This window comes from Eutrema salsugineum, unplaced genomic scaffold, assembly GCF_000478725.1.
Source record: "Eutrema salsugineum unplaced genomic scaffold, Eutsalg1_0 scaffold_2, whole genome shotgun sequence".
Taxonomy (NCBI): Eukaryota; Viridiplantae; Streptophyta; class Magnoliopsida; order Brassicales; family Brassicaceae; genus Eutrema; species Eutrema salsugineum.
Window position 1 is genome coordinate 14637081 of NW_006256829.1, and position 14111 is coordinate 14651191.

The window sequence follows — 14111 nt, forward strand, 5'->3', positions numbered from 1 at the left end:
CAAAGCTTTTAATTTCTGAGAAACCCCGAACATAGCAGAACCAACAACGTTAGAAGAGAACCAATGATACTGCACCAGGTTAAGGAATTTGCTGCTTTTCAACAGGAAGTTTAAGAATTTAAATGGCCTTTTGTGCCTCAGTTGCACAGGGAAGAAAGCAATGCCACACGAAGCATGGTCAGAGAAGTCTGGACAGCCAAAAATCCCAAATGACTAGGAAAACTGCAACTGCCAGAACTCGTTTACAAGAATTCTATCCAGCTTTTTTGCCACCGGGTTCGATCTTCTTTTATTTCACCATGTAAAAGAACAACCCCTGAATGATAAATCCTCAAGCGCTGCATCAAGGAGAGATGCACGAAAATCTCTGGTGGGCCTGTCAATGTTCCCACCTGAAGAAGCAGAATGCTCGGAGGGACACAAAACTTGGTTGAAATCGCCAATGACTGCCCACGCCTTGCCTATGACATTCTGATTTGTAGAAAGATCGACAAGCTCTGCCCATAAAACCTGCCTTAAATCTTCAGCGTTCGAGGCGTAGACAAAGCAAACAACGAACTCATTGGCAACCTCCAGAAGCTTAACCATACAGGCAACCATCTGCAGCGACTTAGATAAAATAGAAATCTTAACCGATGGGTGCCACAAAACCCATATTTTACCCAATTCCGAAAAACAATAGTTATCGTCGAAGTGCCAGCCAGGAAGAATAGAGTTGATGAACTTCCTCTGCTTGGCCTGCTTGACGTGAGTCTCCAAAAGACTACCAAAAAGTGGATTTTGCTGCTTGATCCATTTTTTAAAACTAGTACGATGACTATTCTTATTAAAGCCTCGCACGTTCCAGCCAAAAATATCTATACACATAAAAACTTAGTGTTTTTTGGGACCCTTGTCCCGAGGGTTCCTGTGCTTCCTTCTAGACAGCACCCCAATGAAATCATCCTCCTTATCCCTCAATTCACCTTCTTCCTGTGAGTCACTGGATTCCACATCAGACGAATCGGGATCCGCATCCGAGCAAGGGGGAGAAGTCACCTTTGCTTTTAATTTCTCCGACAAGAGATTCTTGCTCACAGGAGCCATTGCGCTTGATTCCCCAATAAGAGTCTGGTTATAGTAGTTTCCATCAGCATTCGATGCAATACTCTTATCCTTCTGCGGAGGTGGAACAGAAGACTTATCAGCTTTCTTAGTCACCGCAACATACTGACCTTTCGGAACACCTCCCTGCTTCTTTTGGAAATGAAGATTCTGATTCACCTTTTGCTTAGAGCTCGGCCTCGTGCACTTCTCCAGGCTGTGACCCGTAGAGTTACAAAAGGAACATGTGATACGAGCTTTTTACATCTTTTAATGCTATGCCCAAACAAAAGGTGTTCCTCTTCTTGTACCCCTGAATCCACAGCTATGCGACTAGAAATTGACTCTTTGCAATGTGAGCATATCTGCGGCATCCAAGGGCTCGCAACATCAACTCTACGAATTTCACCCGATTGGAATTTAACATTAACAACTTCCGGCAATGGCTTCCTTGGGTCGATAATGATAAAAATCTTGGCCACCTCCAAGTTGGTTTTATTGGCAGTTGAAGGATGAAGGAATTTCGGATCTCCAACCAAGCTTGCTATATGCTCGAGGCCTTCATCATTGAAGAATTGAAGGGGCACGTTTCTCAGCTCCAGCCAGATGGGTGCCGATTTGAGCTCCGGGTTCATCGGGACTACTCCTGTCTCCCAATCCGTGACGAACATGGTCTGTCCTTCAATGCTCCATAGACGCTGAGCTAAAACACGAGCTCTGGTGGAAGCATTTGGGATCCTGAAAAGAAATGCATTCCCTTCCATTTTCGTGACAGATACATCACGAAATTTCTTGATCCAGATTCCATTGACAATAGAGTGCACAATCCCTTGGGATGGCAGAGTAGAACTGGCCAATAATGAAACTAATCCATGAACTGTGATTCTTCTCAATCACCTCGTTTGGGATTTCAACACAGGCTTCACCTGAAGGAAGTGTAAACCCATTTCCTGATTTCTTCAGTTTTCTCGCACCACCCTTGAACAAATCCGTCCATGGATCCTTCGGAGGCACATTTTCGGTTTCAATTTTTCTTGGGTCAGTCGACTTCGCGACCTTCGCAGATTCAATTTCTGGGGGAGAGCTAGTCATCTCCATGGAGCTCTCAAAGGAGACAATAACCTCTGGGTCGACTGTATTCACAGCTTTTGCAGTATCAATACTCGGAACCGATGTAGAATTCACTGCTGAAATCAATAACCTAGCAGATGAATCTACATCAGAGAGCGGCAGAGGAGACTCTAGAGACGAATCTTGCAACGGGGGGGGGGGAGGGTAACCACACCGGGGAAGGAATCTGCGGCGAGGACAATCTGGGGAGCAGCAGGGTCCAACGGTGGAGTCTGGCGCTGAAGATCTGGCGAGATGGACGAAAGAGGAGGCAGAGATCCCTTAACGGAAATCTTGGGAGGGGATTGGATTTTGGGTTTTTTCTTCCCCATGAGGAGAGGAGGGCTTGAAAAAGAGGAGGGGAGGAGGTTCCGACGTCTGGAGAGACGCCGGACGATGGTAGAAAAAGAGGTCACCTTGGTCGGCCGAGAATCGCACTTTAGAGGAGAGAGAAAATCAACATTGCTTCTTTAGTTTTGACCATCGTGTGCACACTCCAAAGAGTTACGAGAGAGAAAACACCTAAAGGAGAGAAGTGGAAGCAATATGAAAAAAAGGACAAGAGTTGGCGGTTATGTGTTGATTACAGAGCTTTAAACCGAGCAACAGTTCCAGATAAATATCCAATACCTATGATCGATCAACTATTGGGTGAGCTCAATGGTGCAACAATTTTTTTAAAGTTGGATCTTAGGTCTGGGTATCATCAAATCAGAATGGTGGAAATGGACATAGAAAAGACTGATTTTAGAACTCATGAAGGTCATTATGAGTTTTTAGTAATGCTTTTTGGGCTTACTAATGCTCCAGCGACATTTCAGGCGTTGATGAATGAGATCTTTAAACAGTTCTTAAGAAAGTTTGTTTTGGTCTTCTTTGATGATATACTCATCTACAGCTCATCCTTGGAAGAACATCTTAATTAAGCATTTATCAGTTGTGTTGAAAGTTTTTGTTGATCATCAATTGTTTGCTAATCAGAAGAAATGCATATTTTGCCAGGCTCAAGTGGATTACTTAGGGCATATTATATCTTTCTCAGGTGTAGCAACTGATCCGGTGAATACTGAGACTATGCAAAAATGGCCAACACCTAGAAATGCTAAGGATTTGAGAGGGTTTCTGGGTTTGACAGGCTATTATCGGCGTTTTGTAAGAGGGTATGGTGTATTGGCAAAAATTCTAACAGAGTTGTTGAAGAAGGATGGTTTTGAATGGTCGGATACATCTCAGGCGGCTTTTGAAACATTAAAACAAGCTATGGTCACGACTCCAGTTCTGGTATTGCCAAATTTTAATGAGGTGTTTGTGTTGGAGACTGATGCTTCAGGGTTCGGACTTGGTGCTGTGCTAATGCAATCTCAAAGGCCCACTGTTTACTTTAGTCATGGATTTACACCTCGAGAGCAACTGAAATCAGCTTATGAGCGTGAATTCATGGCTATTGTTTTAGCTGTTCAGAAGTGGAAACACTACTTGATTGGCAGAAAATTTGTGGTACATACTGATCAGAAGAGCTTAAAATTTTTACTAGAACAAAGGGAAGTGAATATGGAATATCAGCGCTGGCTAACCAAGTTACTAGGCTATGATTTTGATATCGTCTATAAAGCAGGAGTTGAAAACAAACCTGCAGATGGCTTATCTCGAATCAACTTGGCATCTGCAATCGTTCATTCCGCTTTGTTTGCTTTGACTGTTCCTTCTGTTCTGCAGTTACAGGATATATATCATGAAATTGCAGAGAATGACTCCATTCAAAAGATTATCAAATCAATCCAGGAAGGCAATATGACTAAGCCTGGTTATTCGGTGCAAGAGGAGAAACTTTGGTATAAAGGAATACTGGTGATACCGAAGGACTCTTCCTTTATCCCACTGATTTTAACTGAATATAATAATGGAAAGCTTGGAGGACACTCGGGTGTTTTTAAGACAATGAAGAAGATTCAGCAATCTTTTCACTGGGAGAATATTCAGAAACAGGTGCCGAAGTATGTTGCTGAATGTGCAGTTTGTCAAACTCACAAATATTCCACCCTTTCACCAGCTGGTCTTCTTTAATATTTACCATTACCATCAAAGATATGGGAGGACATATCCATGGATTTTATAGAAGGTCTTCCTGTTTCCTATGGTTTCAATGTGATATTTGTAGTGGTGGGTAGACTGAGCAAATATGGACATTTTATTGCCCTGAAACATTTGTTCACCGCAACAGATGTAGCTCAGAAATTCCTTTCGGAGATTGTCAGGCTTCATGGATTTCTTCAATCCATAGTATCGGATAGAGACAAAATATTTCTGAGTTTTTTTCTGGCGTGAGAGTTTTAAGTTGGCTGGCACTAAACTCAAATATAGCACAGTTTTCCATCCACAAACAGATGGACAGACAGAGGTGCTTAATTGGTGTTTAGAGACTTACTTGCGATGTCTGGCTTCTACTCATCCAAGAACATGGTTCAAGTTTCTTTCATGGGCTGAACTGTGGTATAATACCACGTTTCACTTGTTGTTGCAAGCCACACCCTTCAAAGTTGTGTATGGTCGCAAGCCTCCGCCGTTGGTGAGGTTTGAGAACGGGTCTACTAATAACTTTGATTTGGAGTCGCAGTTGAGGGAACGTGATGCAATGCTGGATGAGATTAAACAACACTTGTTGAAAGCACGATAGAGGATGAAGGAGAGTGCTGATTAACACTGTCGGGTTATCAAGTTCACTGTTGGGTCATGGGTTTATTTGACGCTCAGACCTTATAGACAACAGTCTGTGGCGTATCGTGCTAATTAACCACAAACTTTAAGCAAGGTTTACAGGCCATTTGAGATTCTCGACAGGATTGGCAAGGCAGCATATAGGTTGAGATTGCCGGATGGTTCGAAAATCCACCTTGTTTTTCATGTGTCTCAACTGAAAGCAGTGGTGGGTAAAGACATTACGGTTTATCCTTTACCGTTGAATATGACTGCAGAGGAGGAAGTGTTGGGAGTTCCTGAGGAGATTGTGGCAACTCGTTACAATGAAACTGGTGGGTTGGAAGTCTTGGTGCAATGGAAAGATTTTCCTACTCATAAGCAAAGTTAGTTATGCATTTTCTGAGTTTGTAAGCGATATGAGCTTAGGTCGGTGATTGCTATGAGATCATCGTCTCTGTAGATGCATTGCTAATATCTTGTATTGATCACAGATATACTTTTCTCATTCAATACAAATCATATTCTACTTCTATATTTCTTGTTCATATCAAACTGTTGATGTGGGTTCTCTTCTCAAAGTTTTGAAAGTTGATGTGGACATCTCCAAGAATCTTAAAACCCCTTTTATTAGGGTAGATTTTGGTTATGGAGATACAGTAAATTATATCAAGGAAAGTCAAACATGAAAACAAATACATCTGTGTCCACTTTCATCATTTGTACAAGTGCAAAGAGAGTAGTAGCTATCTTTAATTTTGGCTATGCATTGCTTGCTTCCGTCAGGACCACAATATGTTCCCTTTACAAGTAAACAAGTTCAGGTAATTGTTTCACTTCAACTATTTTACATCAACCACAAAATGTTAAATGATTGATAAAATGTCTTATATATAAATAATTGATAACATAACAAATTTTAAGTTTTTTTAGAGTAATATGGTGGGATATAAGTCATATGACATTTCTTTTTTTTTTTTACTTAATTTGCTAAAATATCACTTCCCAAAGACCTTGTATTATATTGTATTTTTTTACATTTAATTAAAAGTATTTTGTCTCTTACCTTTGTCTTTTACTTTACCGTCTACTCTGTTTGGTCTGCTTCATCTGGGACTGCTTAGGTGAATATTTTGCCATTAATTAACTATACATAGTTTGGTAGGATATAAAACATTGTATGGCAAAAATATTACTATTTTGCTAAGATTTGCTTGTCTTCACTCTTGACCTTCTCAGGTTTTTACGAGTATCTCTATTTTTTGAAAAAAAATATCTGCAACATCATGTAATGTTTTTTTTTTGTTGCTCATTGATCTTTGTTATTTTCCCATTGATAGAGTAAGAATGCATCTCTTTATAATGCAGGAATTAAGAACTCGCACATTCTGATAAAGGAACTGACTTGAGTGTAACTCGTGCTGCTGAGGTCCTTGTGTAATCGATTTTTAATTCTGATTGCATTCTAGAGAAACCTTAGTATAACTTTTATGCCTCCTTGCATTGAAACTACACAAAAATAAAACTTGGCTCAATCTGCATGTGTTTTGTCTTTGCTTCTCATGAATAACAAATCCCTATGTGTTTGGCTTTTCAAGTTCATGTCCAACGTTCTAATGATATTATTTGTTCAAGCATAAGAGATAAAACCCGCGTGATTTATTTTTGAGTTCTTTCCAAAAAGCTTTATACTAATTAGAGTTGGCAATTACTTAATATTTGTCTAAACTTTATTTGATTGATATCTTATCACTATGTGCTAAGTTTATTTATCCGTATGCTACTTTTTTTTAAGAAAACAAAATTTCCGCATGAAAAAATGAAAAACACTAGAGCCATGAAGAGGATCTATGAATTACTGTCAAAGGCTACTACAGCAGCAACACGAATATCTGGATCTGACCGTGATCAACAAGAGCTCCACTTTATTTTCTTCTGCCAACCTGACCATTCTTAGAGTCATATGAAAGGAAGGGGCATGTTTCCGATGTAAACTTGGAGAAAACCATTCTTGAAATTAAGAGTGCACCTCAAGGCGAAACTATTTTATCCTATGCTGGTTTTTTAGCTACAAAATGGTAATGGAATTGGGAGAGTGTTGCAGGTCGGTAGCATAAGTGAAGACATTGAAGGAGAAGATGTAAGTTTGGATTTAGGCTAGATCTATATGTTTGACGATGGGTAAACATAACGAGATGAGAATGAGTGTACAGTAAAGAAGACACAGAGATTTATTAACGAGTTTCAGCGAACCTACATCCCCGGGACCTCGTCCACAATCCACTAAATAAGATCGTAAATTACAATTGCTATATGGAATCAACACACACCTATGTCTACCACTCTTTTCTACATGGACTATGGAAACAGTAACAAGCACAGCATGAGTGACTACAACCAGCAGCACTGGTGCACCTACGTCTCTTCTGAAAAGTGTGATTTTTATAGCAAAACTACCAACAGATCTCTCCATCTGTCTGGTGGGACGACATCATACACACCGTGTGCGTCACACAATAGAACCCTAGGCGCGTGAGTTTTACTGTCACCGCCTCGTCCTATTTAAGCTTCTTATGAGCAAACCCTAAACTCCTCGACCCCACACTTCACTTCACAAGAAGTTGAGCTTCTCTTTGCCGGCCCATGTGACTTCTTTTATGATCTCGAAGCTCACATAGTCTTTTTCTTCATACATGAATCTTCTCAATAAAATTCCATGCAACATCATCACGTCAATCTTCATTCCTCTCTCTAGCAACTCTTTAACAACACAGCTCTTGTAGCACACACAAATTCTTTGTGGAACACACAAACAACTTTGTTTCTTCATTCTCCCCCTTTTTATCTGAGTGTGTCAACTCAAGCCCATTAGTGAACATGATAACACCGTACTTTGACCACTTTTATGGATCGTTTTGAAATACTTTTTCTATGTTTTTAATTGCTTTTAAGTACTTTTATTACGTTTTTCTAGTATTTGTAGTTCCAATACTCTTTTCAGGTAACTTAGGGAAAAGCTTAACAAAATGGATAAAAAACCAGATTTCAGCTCAGAGTCAAACCGTCAGAAGTTCACCCCTGATTGAAGGCCTTCTCACCGTCTGATCCAGCTCAAATTTGGAGACCTTAAAGATGGAAGTATCAGCTTTCCAGTGCACTTTACAGCTTGGCAATCCAACGGTTCAATCAAAAGATACGCGAAGAGCAAGATGTCCCGTAAACCAGCCGGCAAGCACTTCCACCCGCGGCCAAACACTCATTCCCCACGGTCAGAAGCATCCCGACCGCGGCAAACCACTCATTCCCCACGATCAGAGCACTCCCGACCGCGGCCATCAACCTCTGAGCCCAAAAAGCCCATTTCTGAAGCCCACATTTGGAGAAACCCTAAGTGACGTCCAGAGAGGTCTTGAGCACTATAAATACATGTCTTAGGAACTCTAAACGATGTGTAACCGAATACCACCAAAACATTTACTTCAGATTTTTATTGTTTTTGCTTTAGCTTTTAGGGAGAGAGAGATTTGTTCTCTTGAACCCTTGTTCTTTCTTTTTCAATTTCGGTTTCTATTCTACTTCTTAATACTATGTCTTTGATTTCGTTCATCATGTTTGAGTAGTTTTATTGTTGGGATTAAAGGATTTTCGATGGGGATTTATATATTCGATGAGGATTCCATGAGCTTTTGAGCCGAATCTTAGAACTTTTTCTTCTGAATTCGTTTTACTACATGAGAGTAGTGTCATGTACTACAATCTGATCCAGATGCTTGGTGACACGAAAGTGTTCATCAGGTATCAGATCTAGTTTGGGAGAGCAAAACAAACACAGGAGTGGAAACCTACCTATGGGCGATTTGTGAATTAGGACGAGTCTTAAACATAATGCATCTCTTCTCTTTCAGGGCCAGAGTGGAAACCTACTGGTTAGGGTTGAGAGAGATAGTTGTCTATGATCACGACAGTGGCGTATTCATACGTCCGTGACTCCAGTTCGAAAAGTTTAAGCTAAGATCTTATCAATTTTACTTTCTAGCAATGTTTTGAATCGTTCGTACCCCTGAGAATACTTCCCTGAACCCCAACGCCTTCTTTCCCATTGATTTACACCGATTTTCTTTCAAGCTTTAGTTCAATATTGTCTTTTCTTTTTAGTTCATTTTCATTTAAGCAATTAGATATCTGTTTTTTACATTTTTAGTCATTTTCGTTAAGTTTAGTTATTAAGCCATTTAATTCCGGTAGTTTCTTTTTAGATTTCGTTTTTACATTTTAAACACACCACCAAACCCCCACAAAAAAACCGTTTTGGTTCTAGACTTCCTTACTTTATACTTATTTCAAAGGCTTTTTGCAGGAAAAAGATCCTCCTTTCATGTGGAAGTACTACAATCGATCAGCTGTGCACTTGCAGCTATTGATTTCAATTAGCGTAAAACTTGACAACCCACGACACACCACATCAGAACACAATCACAACCAGCAGCTACACAGCAGATTAACTTTAAATAGCACTCCCTCTGCATCATTGCTTCACATTCTCCCTCTGCTTGAGTGCACATTCATATAAAAACTAACATGGCTAGACCACATCTTTAACTTCTCATGTACGATCTTTTGATTGCATCTGCAAGTAGCTTACATGATCTTAACATCATCACTAACTCCTTTGTCGAGCTTATTTTGACACTCAAGCACTCTATTCATTAAGCTCCTGCAGCCAACAGAGACACACACACAAAAAAAAACCACCGTCGCATTATTCAGTGAACGAACTTTTGTTCACAGTCGTTTAAAAACTAGTAAATCCATAGAACATCCCCATGAGTTTAGCTTCAACTAAGTGTGTCATGTGTGATCAATCTACCCCTTAATCATATATCATCATTCATCAATCGCATAACTAATCTCAGAGATTCTCCAGATCAGCACAGCTTAGCACGCGTATCTTCTTATGCAGTCTCTCCCTTTTTATCTTAGTTTGTGCAACATTAGCAGCAGGCAGCTATCTTTAGATTGCATCAGACATCTAATCAAATACCTTATATATATATATATATATATATATATATATATATATTCTCTCCTTGCTTGTTTGCATAACTAAGATAAAACCATATACAGAGCTTTTTCTTTGATCAGAATCCTCGCCAATTCCCAATAAGCATGACTTATCAATGAGACAAAATCTTCACATAAGTATCACCGTCAAATACTGCACCAGTTTGATAACCTCTGTCCAACACTGACTACCTCTGATTCACCCAATTCCCAATGACTTGCGAAAAAATCTCATTCAAATCACAACATCCACAAGAGAAAAAACCAGCAGTGGATTGCAGCAAAAAAAAAAAAAAAAAGCGTAGAAGCAGCTGTCCCAACATTAAAAAGATACCGCTGTCGCCAATAGGAACAAGATCTAAGTTTGCCGTATGCACAGAGCAGTCCTTTTTGATGAGGTAGCAGTTCTAGAATCAATTGAAAATTTAAGAAAGTGCCCAAGAGCTTCAAACTAGGACACATATTCTTCAAACTTCTGCTGCCTTACAAAGACTGCCTCAACTTCAACAAAACGATCACCTTTCTTTCAGGTTCCAGATGATCTCTCCTTAAGCAAGAATTTAGTTCCATATGTCCAGAATGCTCATGCAAATACAGATCAAAACAATCTTGTTTGACTAGTCAAACACAACTCTTCGTCATACTGGTTACATAATTTTCTGCACAGACCTGTTTCGGAAATGCATGCATAAACCTCAAAATACCCGTTGGAATCTCGATCTCACTGTTGATTCGGGAGACACCAGTGCCAAGAATCTTTCCACAAAATTTAAACCCGACCGGAGCGTTTTTGACCCTCCAGACATAGCTATGAAATTGATCTGACTGTCCCCTTTTTTTTTTTTTTTACTTATAGACTTCCATAAGCAACGTTAAACTGAGACATTGATATGCTTGAGACCTGCATATATTCTTAGCTCTTGGTTTTTCTCACTTCTGCGACATGAAAAACTAACACTTGTCTCTTTTTCTTTGAACTTTTATACGCTCACCATCAGCTGCAAGTATCAAACATCTTCTTCAACAAACACAAGATCCTCATACAAATTTCTTCTGATTTTAAGAATTAGAGCAACAACAAATTCTTGAATCTCAATTGTGATGACCCAACTCTCAACTACAACACGTCAGCTTCCTAGATTACAAATTAATCGGAGTTACTCAACTATGAGTGTTCTACCTCATATTGATCCCAACCAACATCTCCCGGCAGACATCACTTAAGCTAACCTTGCAGAACTGAACCGGAGTTACCCAACTCTGAGTATTCTACCTCAGATTGATCCCGACCATCTTCTTAGTAAGAAAGAATCCTCCTCTTGAACTTCAACAATTGTGTGCTCTTACCCTCTAGACTCTTTTTCGATAACAATCTCTCCTTAGAGCCAAACTTAAATCCTTTTTGGGAGTCTCTTTTCCAACAAGGATAGTCGATGCATCCCAAATGTCTCTAAGCTTTGAAACTTTGAGATTGAATAGAGCAGATTCAATTGAGCCAACACTTGAACGTAAAATCTGATATTCAGATACCTACAACTTTTCATGTTATTGCCATCTTGCAACACTTGTGGTATAAACTACACGTATAAACACTGCAACCTTCAGTCTTTTTTTTTCTTATCACAATCTGCATCCACGTCAAGAGATTTTAACAGCATCATGAGACACACCATCTTCAGTTTTACACCAGAACATGTGCCTCTTGTAATCCTCTCACAACTCTGAACCTTAATCCTTATTCAACACAGTCTCGTGTTCTTCTAGTTCTTCCTAGGAATTTGCAGAATTCATAGCAAATCTGCAGAACTTGGGATATGCAAATCTCTTGACAACCAACCCAAATGGTAGACACCTAGAAGATGACTTGAACCCAGATTTCCAAAAAAAAATGCAAGCTTAACAATTTCAAGCCTTGAACTTTGAGAGCTGATGAGCAATTTTGATATTCATTTCCATGAGACAATCATCAGAAACTATGTCTCCCTTGAACAAGAAACAAACTTTCACTAGTGAGAACTTCCATTTTATATCAACTTCAGGAAGATCATTAACCGACGCTTAAATAAAAACAGCATCTTGGTTCAGCCTTTGAAACTTTCACACATTCTTGTGCTTAACCTTATAACCAACATAACGATGAGAGATATCTTGCTACCCTGCATATATGAACCACCATATGCACATCCATTCTCTGAAGCTTGCAATGTTCATTCAACCAAGGATACTTTGGCCTGTCAAATCATGAACCCAGAAATTTCAGAAATGATCTCAACCGAAATTGTGTTCTTTTCAATTCCATAGAACATCAATTTCAAACATCAACGAGTTCTTATCTTTTTCTTTCTTCTTAAGAATCTTCAATCGCAAAACCAGACCATCCAAGCTCAATTGACTGAAGATCTATAATTTCGGTTGAGTTAACCGACGTTGTCCTTTTCAGAGCCCACGACCTCAACTTATCTTGCAAACTCTTGATTCCAGTCAACAACTTAAGACTTGACTTTTTCTTCTATGTTTGGAACCCTGAACTTGTATGAGTAAATCCGATTTGCCTCCTTTTCTCAAGAGAAAAAAAAATTGACTCCTCCATTTCCGATAAGACCAAATGAAACCACTGATGCAGTCTTCACGGGAAGCTCTGCAATCTCCGACAAGTTCTTTATCTCTGGCCAGAACCATCCTTACTTCTTAATCTTCAGAGAAAATCTCAAGCTTCATCTCGATTCAGAATGCAAGCTCAATTATTCTGAATTTATGCACTTCTGAAATCACCGCTGAACCTTAAAATCGCAAATTCAAACATGATGGCTAATGCCACTCGCTGGAGTACTCTCATTATCTTCCATGAACTTCTCTGTCGTTATTGACTCCTTCTACAATTTCAAAAATCATAACTCAATCTCAAGCCCATGCCAGCTTTGGTATTCATCTTCCTCTGAAAACTCAGTTCCACTGGAAGTTCGAGCTCGATTGGCTTAGTTTTTGACCCCACTGAGCGTTAACGTTGGCGACGACACTGAGATGACATTCTGGTGATCCGCTTCCGTTTTCAATTTACTTTTACCTTTTAGACATCCCTCGATTCATAATAACTTGTGTCTTCCTGAGAGTTTCATAGAAGACCGATCTGCTGTCACTCAATCTCAGATTTTCTTCGGGAAATGAAATTCTGATTCTTTGTATCATAATGAGCACGAAACTGAAATCTCTTCTTCACGAGCTCAAACCAGATCAGTTTTCTACTTTTATGCCAATAGGAGAAGTTAACTTGAGATTATTGAATAATGAAGCCTACAATACTTATATCTCCACCTCTTCAGTTTAATAACCAAGACCCATGAAATCAATGCTTCCCCTAAATAGAACCTCGATCCAAAACAAACCGTTGTCGCACATCTCTAACGGTCTCCTCCGTAAATTCAAAGATACCTTCACCATAGAAATATGTTGCTAGCAAAATACAAATTCCTCATGATTTTAAAGGACGGTCTGAGACGAGAACTCTTGATTTTTTCTTCAAAATCTCCACCTCTCTTCGTCTCTAATTCTCTGGTTCAAAGACAATCTGAATCCCAAAACACTCAAAACAGTCAGACTCTTCCTTGTAAAATCTTCATGAATCATTCCACTTCAATCTCTTATTCGTGTTAATTTCAGAAACCCAGAAAATGAAATTGCAGTTGGTGATGAGCTTCTCCTTCTTGAACTTCTTCTGGTTCTAACTCGTGATGGCTGATCCGGTCGCCGAGACGGGGCAGTATCGTCAAAATCGACGAGCTGTCGGTAGTGAAATCTCTTAGCCCGAGAAGCCATATCGATAGAATCTATAAAATTTTAAAAAATTTGTTACTAATTTTTCAAATATTTATTTAAATTTACAAAATCCGTGCCTATCTAAATTCCGAAACCTAAATCTAAATTCCGAACCTAAATCTAAAATAATATGAAATTAATTTAAAAAAATACTTACAATTAATTGGCTGGAAAAGTAGGGAGAGAGGGAGAGGATTAGTTTTTTAGAGAGAGAAAGAGATTTATAGAGAGAGAGGGGGAAGAGAGGAATGAGCGACGAAGGGGAAAAACTCGCGTCCTTTATATAGATTTTGTGATCGTCGTAAAATCGTCGTAACTTTACGACGGTTTTACAACGATTTGGTTGTCTA

General features: G+C 39.4%; 1 protein-coding gene across 1 annotated transcript; it reads right to left on the reverse strand.

Annotated features, from left to right (window-relative positions):
- Positions 1–873: 873 nt before the first annotated feature.
- LOC112086551 lies at positions 874–1847 on the reverse strand. Its single transcript, XM_024155520.1, has 2 exons — positions 1372–1847; positions 874–1300 (listed from the first exon to the last, which is right to left on the reverse strand). The coding sequence occupies exons 1-2, from the start codon at positions 1845–1847 to the stop codon at positions 874–876; spliced, it is 903 nt and encodes a 300-aa protein (XP_024011288.1).
- Between the last annotated feature and the right edge of the window lie 12264 nt (positions 1848–14111).